The sequence below is a fragment of the Vulpes vulpes genome, chromosome 13, assembly GCF_048418805.1.
Source record: "Vulpes vulpes isolate BD-2025 chromosome 13, VulVul3, whole genome shotgun sequence".
NCBI lineage: Eukaryota > Metazoa > Chordata > Mammalia > Carnivora > Canidae > Vulpes > Vulpes vulpes.
Window position 1 is genome coordinate 149,547,310 of NC_132792.1, and position 18,237 is coordinate 149,565,546.

The following is an 18,237-nucleotide window of genomic DNA, read 5'->3' on the forward strand; positions in this document are numbered from 1 at the left end:
TGTGTTGAATTTTATACTCTCTAGAATGGGTATAACAGTAGATTTTATGGTGTGTTATTTCCTCTCTCTCACACACACACAAATATCCGCTCCTGCTCAGAATCCTTTAGAAAGGTCAGTGGTGTGTGACATAGAGCAAGCAACTCAGCTTTCCGTTTCCTCGTCTGTAAAATGGGGATAACAGTTGCTGTGAGGATTCGATGAGATAATGCATGTGAAGTGTTGAGCATATTGTCTAACTCAATAAATAGTCCTTATTAGCATTCATCCCCCACTGGCCCTTGAAGCCTCCGTGCGAATTCCTTCCTAAGAGCAGTTTTTGAGAGGACAAGTGGGGAAGCGTCTGGGGTTAGAGCCACTACGGGAACACGGAAGGGATGCTCAATGGGCAAAACTGGCCTCCTCTGAGGTTCTACCTCAGGCTGATCCATGACAACACAGAGAAACTGAACACAACCAGAGCATGGGATGGCTTACCATGGGTTTGGGGTTCTTCAAAGTCCATGGGGAGAAATTAGGATCAAGATGGAAAATAGCATTTTAGCTCTCGGCAGAAAGTGAAAGTTTGAATTCCAAAATCCCCCTCCCCCCACCCCAGGGCCAGAACCCTTTAAAACTCTTTATTCTGAAGGAGGTGTCAGGCCAGATGTCAGGGAGAGGCAAGGGGACAAGGGTGAGGTGAGGACAAGAGACAGGGTGGGCTCCTCGTGCCAGGCCAGTGTGACATCACCACCCAGCAGGGGGCAGCCTGGTGGAAAGACACTGTCAAGCCAGGTGTCTGGCTCTGATGGAGGTCCCACCTGAGCTGAAACCCTCAGCCCCTCCCAACCTGCCCTCTTCATCCAATGTGAAACAAGAGGAACTAAACAATTGGATAGTAAACATTCATCCTTTTAAAATTTTTTTATTTTTATATTTTTAAGATTTATTTATCCATTTATGATAGAGAGAGAGAGAGAGAGAGAGAGAGGCAGAGACACAGGCAGAGGAACAAGCAGGCTCCATGCAGGGAGCCCGACGCGGGACTCGATCCCGGGACTCCAGGATCGCGCCCTGGGCCAAAGGCAGGCGCTAAACCGCTGAGCCACCCAGGGATCCCCCTCATCCTTTTTTCAAATTAAAAGTATCAAAACATTAACTTGGCCCCAGAAGACAAAACTGTTTTTAACGCACTCAGTAAACGGAGCTTTCAGGTCCACTAACCATATACAGTGTATTTTTGGGATCAAGTTTTTTGGCCATAGCCACCACCACTTTCTTGCCAATTCATTGTTGTCTGCAGCCACTCACAAACTGTCTTGAGTTTTCTAACAGCTGACTGGTGGCATCTACACCTACAAGTAGAGGGTAAAATGCAAGGAATTTGCCCCCCTTCCCTTAAAAAAAATAGATGAGCTCCTGAAAGCTGTGGCGAATGGCACTTCCACCAGATGGCTCTTTACAGATTGGGAAGTATCCCTGATGCGCAAATAAAGCCACAACACGAGGACACTTGTGTCACAGGTGATAGTTTAAAGGAAACATACTTGAGTTCGAGGGAGCAGGCTCCCCATTCAGGTACGTGAATCTTACCATTTAACGAAGCTAATATCTCTCTGAAGAACAGCATCAGTAGGAGAGTAGCCAGTTGTTATTTCCTGTGAGGGATACCTGTGTGCACGGGCGAAGAGTAAGGGGGCTTCGTTCCATTCTAGACCTAAGGAATCATATGTCCTCGAGATTCCAGAAAATCAGGTGGGATGCCTTTCTTTGTATCGTCACACCTATCCCGTCTAAAATGATTCTCGCCCTCTCTTCCTCCCTCTGTTCTTTCCTCATATTTGAAAGACATACCTGCAACAATCAGACACATGTGTGGACATAATTGAATGTAACTGAGCAAATAAGAGGTGCTCCGTGGCAAAATGTACGGTGTCAGGGTGAACATCAGGTCTACGTTTTCAGTGTCTGTACATTCCGAGAAACACAGTGGAGGCATTTGGCAATTGGGATTTTATTTTATTTTAATTTTTTTAAAAGATTTTGTCTATTCATGAGAGACACAGAGAGAGAGGCAGAGACACAGGCAGAGGGAGAAGCAGGCTCCATGCAGGGAGCCCGATGTGGGACTCGATCCCAGGACTCCAGGATTACGCCCTGGGCTAAAGGCAGCACCAAACCACTGAGCCACCGGGGCTGCCCTGCAATTGGGATTTTATATCAAACCTCTATCTTGACACCATACGGCCTAAAGGTTATACTTGGTTGGCACCGTGTTCCAGGGCTTGTCAATGAGAAACTGAGCATCATCCAATGCCACAGACTGAGGAACAGGGTTGAAAGTCAACGATCTCACCTGGTGGCCCCCCAAAGAGCAAAGAGATGACACTTGGGAGAATTTTTAAGCTAAACGCCCCTCCCCATCAATGGAGAGGGAGGGGATGGGGAATGACTAGATTTCAACGAGCAACTGATTTAAAAAGAACAGAAACCAGTACAACACTTAAGTTTACCACGTCTTGGTTCCAATATTTATTGTACTGACAGGTTAGGAATACTAGGATAAATAAGTAATATATTCTCTTACAGAAAATTGTAATGACACTATTAAGTAGGATTAAACACTCTGAGGATTTCACAGAAACATCAGAATTTAAACAGACAGTAGCCAGAGTCCTATGGCCAGTGTGAATGACCTCTCACAGCAATAAATGCTCTGGGCCAGATTTCTACAAACATCCGCCTGACAAACAATGCCATTAACATCCAATAATGCTAAAGCCTAGGCATCACCTGGCTTCAAACTTGTCTCCACTGAATGTGGTTTGCAACTGCAAGAAAAGGAAAATGGAATATTCTTTGGCTCTGCTGGCCTAGAAATAACTCCTGACCTAAGTCACTGAGTGGAGAGTCCTAGCCCTTTGGAAGTTGGACTTTCTGCTTTCTTCCTGTGACATTATAACTGAGTTTGTGACAGAGGACCTGCAGTCATGCCCATGAACTCTGCGTTAATGCCTGGGTGCCACGGGAAAGGCAGCTTTCTCTGTTGACACAAAACCGCACTGCTCGCCAGCAGAATTCTGTTCTCCCGGAGCTGATGAGCTCTTCTGGCCACCTCAACGTTTTGTAAGACACTGCATATGGTGATAGCCCCCTCAAACTCTCAGCAGCCAGATCTGAGGAAAATCACACCGGTGTTGTGCAAAACAAACATCAGAAGAGCACAAAGCCTAGCTTTGACACAAATGCCTTGCACACAGTAATTCCTGTACATAACAGCATGTTTGCTAGAAAGCACAACCCTGGCCATTGTACAACTTCACTAAATGCCATTCTCACTCTGTGTCCCCGAGGAGTGACAGTGGTAGTGGCGGCGCAGGACGTGGCCCCACTCCACCCACCCAAGGTACAGACACTTCTTGAGCATGAGTCCTAATGGTGAGAGTCCTGGTTTCTGTAGAATCCAGGCAAAAGATGGGCAAGACCCTGACCAGGGGCCATCTACAGCATCCAAGAATAGCCAGTAAGTTAAGGCCTAAATCTTGGCATTGAGACAAAAGATGCCCTTGCCCTGGTCCAAAGTCCACTCTGGTACAGAGAGGAAAGGCCCAGCTGAGTCATCAAGGGCTCTCCCGCCTCGATGGTCCTTCACTGCCAGGATGCGAGAGGTGCACAGGAAGTCAGATCTCCAATGGCTTCAGGGTTTGGGATGTAGTAGGTTTCGATGAGGACTCCCCAGTTGCCCCCATACCACAACTGCTTAGCTTTGCAATGTTCCTTCTTTTATCTGTTGGATAAAAAGGTTTCTCTCATCTTCTGGAGTCCGCCCATTCTGAGCCCGGACAATACAAGTGGGCCGATGAAGGTTGAGCATGTATATCAAATGCTGCTTCTCGTTCTTGAGCTCCTCGATTTGGGCCTTCAGTTCGGCGTTCACACTCTCCAGCTTCTCCGACTCCTGGGGAACAAGCAACAGAATTATTAGCCAAGAAGCCATGGTTCCAGTGAAGAGGGGCTGGCCTTGGGGGGCGGGGGTGGCCACACGTCTTCGGGAGTTCATCAAGCTGGGGATGGCCTGCGGAGGGGAGTGCCATGGGCTCGCTGGTCCAGCAACCCCGCAAAGCTGGGACAACAGCATGAGGTCTGGGAGAACCCAGACCCTGGAGAGAAGCCTTTGAACTTGGAGGCTTCTAGAGATGCCCTTGAGTTTCCACTGAAGGTTGAGGGTGGATTGTGACTCTCATGGTAAGGAGGCTGCTGCAGAACCGACAGCTCACCGATCTCCTTTGTGTGTGTCCAACAGCCCCCGTGCAGCTCTCCCGGGCCCCTGAGGGCCTTGAGGGCTGGGCAGAAATGCAGACTCATGGTACTCAGGCTCTCGTGAGTCACCAACTTCAGTGAGAGGTTCACTTCTCCAGAAAAAATGTACATGGCAACACACACAAAAGGTCTCAATTTTCACCACCTCCCTTGAAGCAATCAACAGAATCCTTGGGGACCTGGAGGACCTGGGCAGAGACTCAGCGCTGGTTTGTCCACACCTGGGGGAAGGGGACACAGCCATAGGACTGTGCTACGGCCCGCCCCACCTGCCCAGAGATGCTGTGCCCACCTGTACCTCTCCCCTCAGAAGGGGAATTAGCTGAACACAGGCGCGAGCTCAGACTATGGGAAGAGCCCAGGACAAGGGAGGCAGAGTTACCAACACACAAGAGGGCCAAGAAAAAGAGTGTAACCACTGCTTGCAGTTTAAGGAAATAACTTGTTTGAAGAGATTAATTAAAGGCTTTTCATACTGAGCCAAGTGAGAACTGGCTGCTTCCTTTTCTCAGTAAAAATGGGTGAGTGAAGCTTCTTTAACTGGGCTGACATATCCTGCAGCCTGGAAGCTGCTGGACGTGTATGGACGAGCCAAGACTGCTGGGAATCTGGGCAGCAGACGATCTGTGGTTTTTAATTCACACACCTGCTGCTTCTACAACCAGAGTCCCCTTCGATGGTGCTAACAGCTTTGTTACCTCCTCATTCAGCAACTGGCCTTTCTGTTACCAGCTACATATCGTTCTTGGGAGACTTCTAGGCAGGGCGCTTTTGGACTCTCCTTGTGACGGGAACATGAGGTTGGCGGGGGGCAGGCATGAGTAAGAGGAGGGGGCCAGAAGGGGAAGACTCTCTCTCTCTCCTTCCTTCCTTCCTTCTTTCCTTTTCTTTTTCTTTTTTCCTTCCTTTTCTTTCTTTAAAAGATGTACTTATTTATTTTAGAGAGCCAGAGAGAGTGAGTGGGGGCAGGGGCAGAGGGAGAGAATCCGCAACCAGACTCCCCACTCAGCGTAGAGCCTGCTGCAGGGCTCGATCTCACGACCCAGGAGCTCATGATCTGAGCTGAAACCCAGTCAGCCGCTTCACCGACTGCAGCACCCAGGTGCCCGGGGGCAGACTCACTTTCTGCAGGCACTCTGTCTTCTCCTTTTTCTTGTTGCGGCACTTGGCAGCTGCAATCTTATTTCTTTCCCGCCGCCTCTTTTTCCTTTCATCTTCTTCAGGGGCTACCTATAAAATTCAAGAGACCACACACTTAATGGGAGGCAAGAATTACAACCCGCCTTCAACGCACTGCCTTTCGTTGCAGCAAAAACTGGCAAACCAGGACAGCCCCCCTCCCCTGCGAGGAGGGCTGAAGAAGTCAGGTCCCAGCCTCTTACCTTAATCCCCTCCACACAGCCATAGGAACGAATGAAAAAAACAAAATCGAAGAACTACCAGTTAAAGTTACATTGGCAATATTAGTCAGTTAAAATTCAGTTTATTTAAAAAGTGCATTTGGATTTTGAAATGAGTTGTATATCCAAAATGATAATTGTCTATAACACTTGTCAATCGCTTAGGGCAGAAAATAGATTCTGTTTGGTAGGTATGTCCTTTCTCCTGGATCCAGGAATGACCTCAGGAACATCACCTAGCCACCCGTTCCCTCCTGCCTCTTCTTTGATTTGAGACCCAAGGGCACCCCCATCCACCTCCACCTTCACCCAGAGCATAAAAGCACCTCTTTCATGAATTCAAAAGAAGCCCGTGGAGCCCTTGGAAAAGAAGAACCCAAACGCGTTCCCCAAACAAAGTGGCATTATCAGCCTATGGGCTTGGTGCCACCTGTGGGTGGTGAACATGAACCAACCATTGATTCATCCAGCAAACAAATACTGACCTTTCCTCTGTGCCCTACCCTGAGTCAGCCAAGGGGGTCCTCAGAGAACAAAACCCTGTCCTGCTTTAGGATCTGGTCTTCTACAGAAGTTGGCTCTGATCCTGACTTTGTCTCATGACGGATGGGAAACCTATGAAGTTCAGCTGCTGGGCTTGGCTTCGAGGCCACAGGCATGGGCTTGAGTGGGTGTGGTGATGGTCTAGGCCGCTATTGTCACTCACTGCTCTGGATAGCAGGAAAGGACATGGAGGCCACACCTCAAACCAAAGAAATCCTGGGATACAGTAATTCCCTCAGACCTGTCTTATTACTAGTCCTTTGGATCAATGACAGTGACTTAGCTTGCAGTGAGATGAGAGGCCTCACAGTTTAGAGAAACAAAGTCCGAGGGGAAAGCAGGGCAAGGGGCAGTTCCACCTTTCACATCCTGGATCCCAGAACCCCACAGGCAGAGACATTTGAGTTAAACTAAACTGGCTCTGAATCCCAGCTTCACCACCTATTAGCTGAGGGACCTTGGGCAAGTTACCATACTCTTCTGAGCCTGTTTCCCTCACTTGTAAAATGGGATCAATAGTCTTATCTATCAATAAGGTTATGAGGAAGGTCAAATTAAGTCAGATATATGTAAGATTAAAATGCTCTGCAGTGTTTGGTTTATAGCCAGTGCTGTATGTAAGCCTCAGTGACTATCATTATTAACCCCACCATCGATACCTTCATCAACTACTCGGCAATTATAATACTTCCTATGCAACCCTACAGATACTTTGGGATAGATGGGAGAGGATTCAGGGTTTTTCTCACATGAGGAAGTACTTGAAAGTAGAGCAAATCTCAGAATCATACACTGTCAGAGATGGAAAAGGCTTTCAAAAACCATTCAGTTTAATCCCCTCACTGTATGACATAGAAAGAAGGCACAGAGTGGCCAGGAGCAGTGCATCAAGGGAGGCCCAAGAATCACTACCCCCTGGTCACCAGACCAAGTAGGCTACAAAGTCTGGGTGTAAACCCAGGCCTTTGGCTCCTTGTCTTGTGTCTTCTCCGGGACATACTACCTCATTCCACCTGTTGCCTTCTTCCCAGAGGTGACAGGGACCCGGTGGAACAGACTCCAACTGCCCAAACGTGCGGGATGCGTATGGGTTTCATAGGCTCAGAATTTTATTTTAAGATGAGAATTGCAGCAAACTAAGGGGACCTGAATAATTAATAAGGTCAGTTGGTGCATTCTCTTCCCAATAGGAGAACTTACTTGTAAAACTGACCTAAGATCAGAAGGTCACTTAGTAAACACGCAATCAGTGGATGAGTTGGGTGGCTCTAAAGAGTTTTTCCAAGGAGCAAGAAATATTTTGGATGTCCTCTGCCCTGGACATCTGCTTTTTCCTATGAAGAACCCTTCAAATACCCTTGCAAAATTCTTTTCTTTCTTCTGTGGGGATCCTACTACTTCTCATGACATGAGATTATCTTGAGATAACTCAAGATGTTTGAAGAATTAAAAAAAAAAGATTCCTTGTGTGTCCCATGGCCCACCTAGCACTGTGCAGTATTAGAGAAGGCAATGATGACCTCCCGAGGTTAACTGGAGCTCAGGCAATGCCTCCAATGATGCCGTCTGGATACAGCGTCATATGGTAGTCTTGGCTACCAGTCATCAAATGTCGACCATCAGCTAGACCCCTAGCAAATGCCATCTTGTTTAACCCTTAGATCAGTCCCATGCAGGAGTCACTATTATCCCCACCCCCTTTTATAGAATCATAAAGATTCATAACCAACTTCCTTTTAAACTCAGTTCTTTTTTGGCCAGTTCCACTTACCCTTGACCAAAGACAGTGATCGTGGCAATTAAGTAAGCATGATACACTCTCATCTTTTATCCACGAAGGGAAGGCCCACAGAGTAGCCAAGACCTCCACTCTGAGGTCCTCCAGCCACCACTGCATCCCCAGCAGGCACCTCTCAAGACTGTCGCCATATATGTGACTCCAGGTGTCTCATAAAAGGTTGCTCGATGGGGAAGAATGCAAATGGCAGAGATAGAAGTGAACCTGGAGCAGAAGCTGCTACCAGGGTGGTGAGCATGGCTGGCTGGTCCCTGCTCCACAGTCTGGCGGCCCAGGTCCCAGCAGTGATGAACACAGTCACTACACTCTGTGCAGCCCCACGCCCGAAGCATGCCTGGCATGGTGGGTAGATGATGAATAAGCCCTGGAAGAACGGGCACCTCGGAGAGGACCTACCTCAGCTTTTGTGACTGTCATCTCAAGGGGCCTGCCGCTGACGGTGACCGACTCCAGTGCAGAGGACATCCGGTGACAGAGGTGCTTGTTCTGGATGGCGAACCTCAGCTCTTCCTTGACAAAGGGTGTCAGGTTAGCAAAATCCTCAAACACCAGTGACCCAGGAGGGGACAGGCAGGGGACGATGGCCGACGCACTGACTTCCGAGGCAGAGACCTGGCCTGGGTGTTGAAGCATCATTTTGCTGAAAGAAATATCGAGACCCAAACTACTTCAGGGATTTAGGGGTACGGGATCAAGTCTCCCCACACCTGCGGCCTCCAACACCAGAGCTGTCGCGAAAGCCCTCAGGCTTCTGTTTTGTTTTCATTTCATGCCATCCTAATCTTGGGTAAAACAGGTTCTTAAGATACACAGCTCAGTGATGTGGATAAAATGCCTACTTGAAGTTTACCAGAGGTGGCATTTCAGGCTATTCTGAGTTAAAGAAGCTGTACGTTTTGGCTGGTGTGCATATATGCAAATGCAGCCTCAAACAGTCCTGAAAGAGGAAGAGCTTCTAAAGAAAAAAGAAAAAAAAAAAAAAAAAAACAGTGAGACTCTTACGTAACCCCATTTTCAGTCTCTATTTTGCAAAGAAACTTGGAAGGTATCTGAAATCAGGTTGAATGTGTTATCAGCAAACGGAAGAAAAAGTGAGGACTTGGGGACTCTCGGAGTTGTGCAAGGAGTTGAGGAAGTAATGCATGAACGTGCCCTGGAAGCCTCCCAGGGATCCCTCCAACCCCGCTGGCTCTGTGGGGTCATGGTGGCAGGGTGGCTCGTCACTCTCTGTGACCTTAAACACTTCTGAATAGAGCATCCTGGCCTCTTAACTGACTCCCCCTTAAGATCTGAAATACACCGAGGGAGGCAAGAATTCCAGGCCAACCAATACCACTACTGACTCTTCAAAGAAATCTGGGAAACGCATGTAATTCTCTTCCCAAAGCCCTGTGTTGTGAGCCAGAACTGGTGTCCCTCTAACAATTTAATCGTATCATCTTAGGACGGAGGGAGGATACTTCTCGGCAGGTGATGAACTCTGGAGAAACCAGCCTTCTAAAGCCCGAGGCTTAAGATGCTCCCGTGCATTCATTCATGTTTTCCCTCCCTTAACCAATCTGATTAAAAAACCCAGTAGTTCAGGGATGGAATTCAGAGCTACCACTGGGCTGGCCTTTGTTTGGGGGCCTGGATGGCTCTCCTGTACCAGGGTAGTTTGAATTCCACTGCAGTGGAGTACAGTCCTGTTTCAGCCCCAGTTAAGTTTATTAATGAGCTCTCGGGGCTTGGGGTCTGCTGTTTGGGACTGGTTTCTTTCCTTCTTAAAGTCAGCAGTCCCGATGAAAGAAACTGAAGAATGTCAGTGGTATGGAATGTTTTTTATGAAAAGCATTGGGTGGGCTCACTTGGGGGATGGAAATGGGTGGTAAAAATGCTAAAAGCCTTTCGGAAAGGAGAGCAGCTGTATCTGTAGAGATTTGAGCTTTCTCTGCATTCTGCTAAAGCTTAATTTCTTCAGATACTTTCTAGTTACTCCTTTACTGATTCTCTCTTAAGGTCTGATTCAGCCCAGACTCAGGCTGTGTCCCTACGGGGAAAATGAAGTTAAATCTTCAGACAACTTTTCTGAAAGTCGAGAGCTGCCAACATTCCCCCTCACTGAAGAACAAAAAAAATCTGTGTGGGGATTTTTCTGAGTTGGCTTTCCACACTGATCTTAAAATTGCCCAGACTTGCTACAAAGAACCTGCATTTTGCTTTTGCTTCATTATCTTCAATCAGAAACCATGTCATATCTTTGGCAGTTTCATCATTTTCAAGAAAGTGAAACTTTACTCATGTATTTCTTTAACTGGAAATTCAACTCCCAGATTTTATTTCCTAGTAGTTACCACTACGCTGTGTTTTCACTTTTAATTTTCATCTCCTCACACTAAGTGCTGCTCGTAAAACATCTCACGGTATAGGAAGCCAATACTGATCTTTCACTAACTTCCTATCTTGGTCTTTCTCCCAGCCTACCTAAAAATTGTTGGTGTAAGGCTGGGGCTTCATGAACAGGCCTATGATCACTACCACTCACAAGCTGAGACCCCACTGACAAGCCACTCCTACTTTCTGGGCCTCAGTCTCCTCATCTGTAAAATGAGACCAATATCGCCCCGGCACCATCACAGAGCAGTCAAGAAGACCAAACAAGAGTCACGCAGGTGGACACACCTTGGATACCCACTGGATAGCCATTATTACTGTGATTCCACTTTCCCCATTTCAGGAGGAACTCAAAGTGTTGTTGTCAAAGCAAGTTAGCTTCATTAGTTAGTTCCAGGAATTAACTGGAACCCTAATGAAATTCAGGTCATTCATAGTTTCCTTTGCACTTTGATTGACCCAGAGCTCCCAACACACCAGGTCAGTTCTACCCCACTATTTATTTGCTGGCAAAAGCTTGTTTCTACTGCTCTTATGTACTTAAGAAATAGCCAGTGCTCACACATGAAACCATTTCTGGTTTCTCTGTTGTCCTGGTTATGTACTTCCTCCTCTCCAGGTGGGGTAACACTTAGAATCATTGACCCTGTTCCATGCCCAGCCCACTGAAAAGAGAAGAAATCATGGGCTCTGTGGAATGGGATAGAATGCCTGATATTAGAGGCAATGGAGGTCAGATCTTCATCTTGCAACTGAGTAACATGAGATCCAGGAAGATAATGACTTGGCTATAAAGCAGGTGACTGGCTCAGCTCTCACCAAACTGTTGACCACTCACCCACTGCTCATTCTGCTTCACCACCAACAGAGATCCAACACCAAGAGGACTAACCAATAAGGCAAATGGAGAACAGAGCCACTGGCCAGGTAAACTGGTATCCACCGCAGAGGAGGTGTTGACAGGACTGGCGCAGGGAGGGAACACAGAAGAAAGAGAACAATGGAGCAAAAGGGCCAAGAGGGGGTGAGGTTAGGACAGGAAGGATGGGAAGGTTCCAACAGTTACCATGGGTTCTGGGTGCTGTATCTTAACCACACTGTTAGCCTGGAGTGTTACCTGTCACTTTGTCTCTGAATTCATCCAGACGATAACAACCACAAACCCCTCTGCCACTCCAGTCTTTTCCAGGATATCCTCAAGGCAAGAGTCTCTATGCTGTAAAATTATTCTACACCCAATACTAAATACAAAACAAGAAAGGCAGTAATAGCAATCTCTCCTTCATTTAAAGATGGGGAGGCCTCCAACAGATGGGACTGTCACCCACACCGAAATAGATGCATTGGGAGACCTCCTGAACTCTCTAGCACATCCCCCCCTAAATTGCTAAATCAAGGGTTTAGCAATACCTTTAATTGTAAGGAGGCATATGTGATCTCGGTAATAGAATCAGGGAAAAGTAAATGATTCGGAGGAAAGAAGATAAATAGATGAAATGAAAATGTGGTGTAAGGGAGCAGAGAAGGAGAACCACTGGAACCAATGTAAAGAAGTTTAGGAAGGGAAGACATGCTCCATAGAGAGGTCCCCTCCCCCTCATCCCCTCCAAAACCGGTCAGGGTCATTAGAGACCCTCAGTCAAGTCATTCAAGTCTTCTCCCCGGCCCCCTTTCTTTTGGTCACACCACCCTGGAATCTGAAAAACTGCCAGAGAGCACCTTAAGGGTTGCCTGTCCCAACCATGACTTGGGGCTTCCAAACAGGCAGAGAGGGAGCCAGCACTTCTCCCAGCTGGGGACACTGAGGCTCAAAGACGCGAAGTGCAGTATCCGCTCTCAGGGTCCCGGCGCTAGACCACAAGGGCACTCTCTCAATTATCTGCGCTGGCTTCGCACCCCTGCTTCCTCCAAGGGGGGTCTCCGTGGGCGAAACGCAGAGCGACCCGCGGGCCCGCCGGGGAAGAGCCACGGGCGCAAGGCGTGGAGAGCCCCGGGACGGGGAGCCTCCCGCGCAGGGGCTGGACGCCAGCCGGGCCGGGAGATCTCCCCGCCTTCCGCCCCGGGACAGCGACGCGAGCGCTCGCCACCTCGGAACTTAATCCCAAGTAAGTTTCGCTCCCGGCGCCGGCGCGGCCGCGCGGCCCGCGCTCCAGGGCGCGCAGGGCGACCCCCAGCGGCCGCGCCCGCGCCCCCGGCGGCTCGCCCGGGCCTCTTCATTCATTCGGGCGGGCTCCCGGGGCGGCCGTCCTCGGTGCCCCTCCGCGGGCCCCGGCACCACGCGGAGGACGAGCGGGCCAGCGAGCCGGGAGGCCCCCGCCGCCCCCGCCCGGGCGCACCACCTCCCCGCGCCCGCCCGGGCCGGGTAAGCAAGCGCCGAGCGCGGCGGGGAGCGGGAGCCCGACCTCTCGGGCACCGCGAACCTTTCGCGCCCCGAGTCAAAAGAGAAAGTTCTCAGCGAGAAACTTCCCGCGGCGCCGAGGAGCAGCGGCCGCGGCGGGGAGAAGCTCCGGCAGCCGGAGGCGGAGCGCGCGGGTCGGGCACGGGCGCCGGGGTCGCGGGCCGGGCGGCTAGAGGGGCGCAGCGGGAACGCGGCGGGAACGCGGCGGGCCCCCGTGGCGGCGCTCACCTCGCGTCTCCGCTCGGGGCGGCCAGGGTCCGGAGGGCGGGCGGGGTCGGGGCGGGGTCGGGCTGTCTGTCTGCGGGGCGGGCCCCGGGGACTCACGGCCGGCGCGCGGGCAGGCGGGTGGGCTCGGGCTCGGGCTCGGGCTCGGGCTCCGGCGGCGGCGCCAGGACAGCGCGGGGCACTGCGCGCCTCGCTGCGTGCGACTGTGGCTCCGAGGGCGTTGCATCACCCCTTTTATAGCCCTCGGGCTGGCGGCGGGCCAGTTTACTCCGGGTTACGAGTCCGGCTGACGTAATGCTATTAATAGCTTCCCCCGGGAACCAGCCGAACTAGGCTGGGCCGCGGGGAGGGCGGGGGAGGGGCCAGCGGGGGAAGGGAGGAGGGGACCCCGGTGATGCAAGCGCGGGGAGGAGCCGGCCGGGCCGCGCTCCCCCGGCGTCCTGCGCCGGGACACACGGCCGCCCGCCCTCTCTCTCCATATCAGGCCCGGAGCCGGCCGGGCGGGCCGCCAGATGTGCGTACTCGCCGCTGCGTGTTCCAGGCATGAGCCAATGGTGCCCAAGCCAGCGGCATGACTCCACTGCGCTGGCATCTCTCCCTCCGCTAGGCTGGGGGATGGGGGAGACGGCGGGGCGGGGCCTGGCCGCGGCCCAGTCTAGGTGAGGCTGGGAAGCGGGCACGACCTTCCTCTAAAATGCGTGGTCATTTTCTGGAGCCTCAGGAAAATACCCCTTCCCCGGCCGCACGCCGCCTTCCCAAGTGCGGGGTGGGGGTGGGGAGCAGGGGAGGGTCCGGAGCGGTGGAGCGCGCGGTGGGAGAGGTGCCCAGACGCCCCCTGCGTGAGCCCACGCGGTTACCCGCCGGGGGTGACCTCCGCGGCTCGGCCCGCCTGGGGTCGGCGGGTTAACCCGACCGCGCGGGGCAGCGCTCGCGGGCACGGGGCGCCCCCACCCGCAGCGCCTGCGCCCCCCGCACGGGCGCACACGCGGCACCGCCTCCGGGCCGGCGGGGAGCGGGTCTCCGGGGCCGGGGCCAGGGCCAGGGCCGTGCCGATTAGGGTTTGTTTTAACAACCGCAAAGCATTCGAAACGGACGGGCACCTCTCAGCGAAACGCACGCAGCGCGGAAAGACGAGAGAGCTGGAAAAGCAGAGGCGACTTGGGCGCCACGAGTGGGGCCGGGGCCGCGGGCGGACGAGAGGGTGCTGGGGTCTGCGGGGTCGGGCGGACGCGGGGCGGGGGTGTCTCCACCCTCTTCGCCTTTCACGTGTTTTTTGTTGTTGTTTGCTTGCTTTGGGGTTTGGTGTTTTGTTTGTTTGCTTGTTTGCGCCCAGAGCGCAATTGGCTGGGACAGGACGGCGGGGAGCGGGGGCGCACTGACCGCAGCCGAAATGAGGCCCAGTTTCAAAAATCCCTCCGACACTCAAGCCCCGCTGTCGGGAAAGGTGGGGTCCTGTGGCCCCAGACACTAGCTTGGAGCTTCAGCAGAACTGGATTTGAACCCTACAACCGATTTCCGGGTTCCGATTCCTCGACCCCAGCTGTCTCGGCTTCGAAAGTGGCAAAACCAGGGATCTGCTCAGCTGCCCAAGGACGAACATAACGTGGACGGGGGAGGGTGGCTCGCGAAGTTTCGAACCTGCCGGGGAGGAGGAGGGACCGGCGCGCGCCCCTAGCGTGTTGGGGGCACGGCCGGGGGCAGAAACCCCTGCTTCCACCTGCCTCTTGGGAGAGGCGATCGAAGGTCATGGTTTGGTGATTGGAGGCAAGAGCTAGACGTGCCCGGGAGCCCGGGCCTCGCCGGCAGCCCCACACCCGCACCTGCGCCCCCTAACCTGTTAGGGCCAGCGGTAATGGAGGGGTCGCCCCCTCCTCCCACACCGCCCCTACCCCCGCTGACACACAGAGCCCTGCACACCCGGGGAGTATCTGTCCGCTTCCGCAGCCCCTCCGATGCCTGGGGCAGCAGCCTCAGAGCTGCAGGTGAAACTGCAGGTCCCCCACACCCGTGTTCGTGTCCCCCAACCCCGAACCTCATTCAGAGCACCCCCTCGCCAAGCTTCGCACGTGACAACGTGGAAGGCAGCCTCGGAAGTCCCCCACCCTCCGGCCCGCAGCCCCTCGGGGAGCCCAGGGGTTTCACCCGAGATCCTCCAGGATGTAGCCCCGGACCTGACCGAGTTTCCAGCTGCGCCGCGCGGGAAGCGTGGGGAGGTTGTTTTTGCTTTACTTTTCGCCCAGGTAACGGCTCTCGGGGCCGCACCCTCCAGCCCCACGCCCACACCGCCTCGCACCCAGCCCCACACTCCCGCAGCCCTCCCTCCTGCAGACGCGCGGGCAGGTAAGCCCCGGGCGTGTCGGCACAACCCCGAGGACGCTGCAGGACCGGGAGGAAGAACGTTCGTAAATTCAAATGAAAATTATTTGGCGTCTACCGGCTGCCTCTTTACTTATCTATCGCCTTGGAATAAATTGCACGATCCTAAAGGGAAACAAGGAGATGGAGGAGAACATGTGAAAAAAAAACCTACACACCCCCCCTTTTTTTCTTTCCGTGGAATGCTGGCAGAAATCTTAAACCGGTTTACATTTTAATACACCCAAGCCAGATTTGTGGTTTAGTCCTGTCCTTGCGGGGGAATTCAATTTAGGGCGTAGGGTAAACAAACAGCCAGACCAGCCTCCACGAAACAATGCAAGAGAAGGGTAATTACGACACAGAAGTCCACAGCCCCCAGCCGTTTCTTTTTATTACCATCGTGCCTCCCGTCCTTTTTCTAGTGGTCTTGTTTCATTCGAGTAAGTCTTGGTTTTCAATCTCCAAGTCACATCTGGATAGAAAATGCTGTTCACAGAAGTGTGAGCCTCGCACTCCCTGCCTCTCTGTCCCACTGAAACTCTGAAAGTGATAAGAATCTTGACAGAGAAGTTAAGTCCGCCCCTGGTGAATGAAACTCTTATCCAAGGAAAACAAAACCCGCCGCTGCCTGCCTCCCTGCCCCCAGCCCCCAGGAGGGCTGTGAAATGCCTGCCCAGCTGGAGGGAGACTGGGAGAGATCCGTGCAAGAGAAGAGCCTCCGTGCAAGAGAAGAGCCTCGAGGTGTGCGCGCCGCGGGAGGAGTGATCAATATCTCAGTCCTGTGTGTCCTCATTTCACCCTGACTTGAGTTAATGCCACCAATGTCTAGCGTGCACCTTGTGTCCCATCGAGCAGAGGGGGCTAGAAAAGCTCCCCAGACCAAAATGCTCTTTTACCCAAAGGCAAAGCATACCTCCCCTCCCTGCTGAGAAAGGAAGCTGGGGCTGGGGTTTGGGGAGGGGGTGGGTTTGGGAAGGGGTGTTTAATCCTCAGTGGAAGAGGGTTAAGCAGAAACTTGAATAATGCTGAGGTGCCACCCTGGAGACCCACCGAGGGAATCCACATTCGGACCAGCCGTAGTGTGTTTTGCTGAGATAAGAATTGGAAACTTCATGCCGGGGCATGTGCGAAAGGAAGGGAAAAAAGTTAAAAGGAGAGGGGACTGAACTAGGCAGCTAAAAACAGCCCACTCGTGGCAACGGAATCCAAACACCAAAACATTGCAGGGAGCCAAAAAAAAAAAAAAAAGTTCAAGGGATATTTAAAGGTTTTTAGCAGATTCTTAGTCCAGGGAACAGTCCCTTCCTATTCCACCCCCCACCCCGCCCCAGCATTATTCTTCTTCAAACCCCAAGATTGCATTTGTTTACCGAGCTCTGGGCAGGTAAGTCAAACCCCAAATCAGGGAAGCAGCGGGGCGCTGGCCTGGCAGCCCTAATCTGGCTCCACCCACTTCCTCACCACTAAAGGGCAGATTTTTCTTCTCTCCTCTGCTTCCCAAAGTGCACACATTCCATAAAGTCAGTTAGAATGTGGGGGTTACTCATTTAAGATTCTCCAAAATGGGCCTTTCAGAAAAACCGGGGAAGCGTCACATAGGGAACTCTGAAGCGGGGAAGGTGGCGTGTTGATGCTGGGTTGAGCACCAAGCAGCTGGGTTACCTTGGAGGAGTCATTGCTTTCTCTCTCTTTCTCTCTCTCTCTCTCATTCTCTCTCTCTCGGCTCAGCTGGAAGATGGCATCAATAACGGCACCTAGCACATGAACTTGTCGGGAGGATTCACTGAGCGTGGGGCACCCAGCCAGTCCTCAGTTGTGGTATCATTAATTATGAGTCAAGAAGGGCTTTCTAGGGGAAACCCCTGAATCTGTCCTGGAGCCCATCCTGTCCCTTTAGTCAGTAGCAACAGCCGAGGACGAAGTGGAGCTATATCCAGAAATGACCATTCTTCAAGGGAGCGAGGATAAGACTGTGCAGAAAACAGTGAGAGGGGATCCCCCTTCTCCACCCACACAGCTCTGGTACGCACCCGCCGCTCTCCTCAGTGCAGGGTGCTGCTCCAAGCTCCCAGTGGTCCCCTGCAAAGTGCCCTGGGCTGGGAGCAGAGGGTTTGGGTTCTGGTCTGTTTCTGCCTTTAAGCAAGCTACTCCCTCTCTAAGGCCCCACCTTCTCTGAAGTGAGGCACCCTGGGCTGAGCTCTGAGGGTCTCCTGCAAGCCCCTGGCGACCTCTCCCTCCAGCTCTCGGGAGAGAAGTGGCGAGAGAAGACATTAAATAGCACAAGGACGGGCCCATTTTGGTAAACACTTTTCCTCTCCAAAAACTAGAGTTAAGAAATGTTGTCCAACTTGATTCTCAAACAGCCTGTGGTCCTGACAATGGATCTCTCTCTCTGTCTCAGCATTTCCAAGGAATTTTACCAATGGACTTGGTGCCTTGCTAGAAAGGAGGGGGTGTGAGAGCACTTCAGGTGGGGATTACATCTTTGGGGACATCTTTGTACATAGTTCATCTTCTACTGCCATAGACACCCACCCTGGAATATGTGACCAAAGCCCAGGTAACAGCTATTGCCATTTAAGAGTGGGGAGCCTAGAGCCCTGGGTGTCCAAGATGAGGTTCCAGCTGCCATGTGACAGCAGGACTCAGGAGACCTGGGACCCGCTCAGAGGTATCCTTCTAGCAAACTCAGTGACTTAGTGCAGGTCATAAACACTTCACCTGTGTTCCAGTCTGTAAAACAGAACTACTTTTTAAAAAACAGAACTATTTAACATGGACTTCCCAAAGGGGTGTGTACGAATCAATGAGATAACAGATGAGAGTGACCTGAAAATAATTAA

At 52.1% G+C, this 18,237-nt stretch overlaps 1 protein-coding gene across 5 annotated transcripts; it reads right to left on the minus strand.

Moving 5' to 3' along the window:
• Nucleotides 1-2,482: 2,482 nt before the first annotated feature.
• Nucleotides 2,483-13,336, minus strand: ATF3 (activating transcription factor 3). 5 transcript variants are annotated; one of them, XM_072733311.1, is made up of 4 exons: nucleotides 13,136-13,336; nucleotides 8,433-8,657; nucleotides 5,422-5,525; nucleotides 2,483-3,937 (listed from the first exon to the last, which is right to left on the minus strand). In XM_072733311.1, the coding sequence occupies exons 1-4, from the start codon at nucleotides 13,260-13,262 to the stop codon at nucleotides 3,740-3,742; spliced, it is 654 nt and encodes a 217-aa protein (XP_072589412.1). In that variant the 5' UTR covers nucleotides 13,263-13,336; the 3' UTR covers nucleotides 2,483-3,739. The 5 variants fall into 5 exon arrangements, with proteins under 5 accessions (XP_072589412.1, XP_072589415.1, XP_072589413.1 ...); XM_072733314.1 differs by having other exon boundaries at nucleotides 5,422-5,529; nucleotides 8,437-8,680; nucleotides 13,040-13,264; XM_072733312.1 differs by having other exon boundaries at nucleotides 8,433-8,680; nucleotides 13,040-13,264.
• Nucleotides 13,337-18,237: the final 4,901 nt, after the last annotated feature.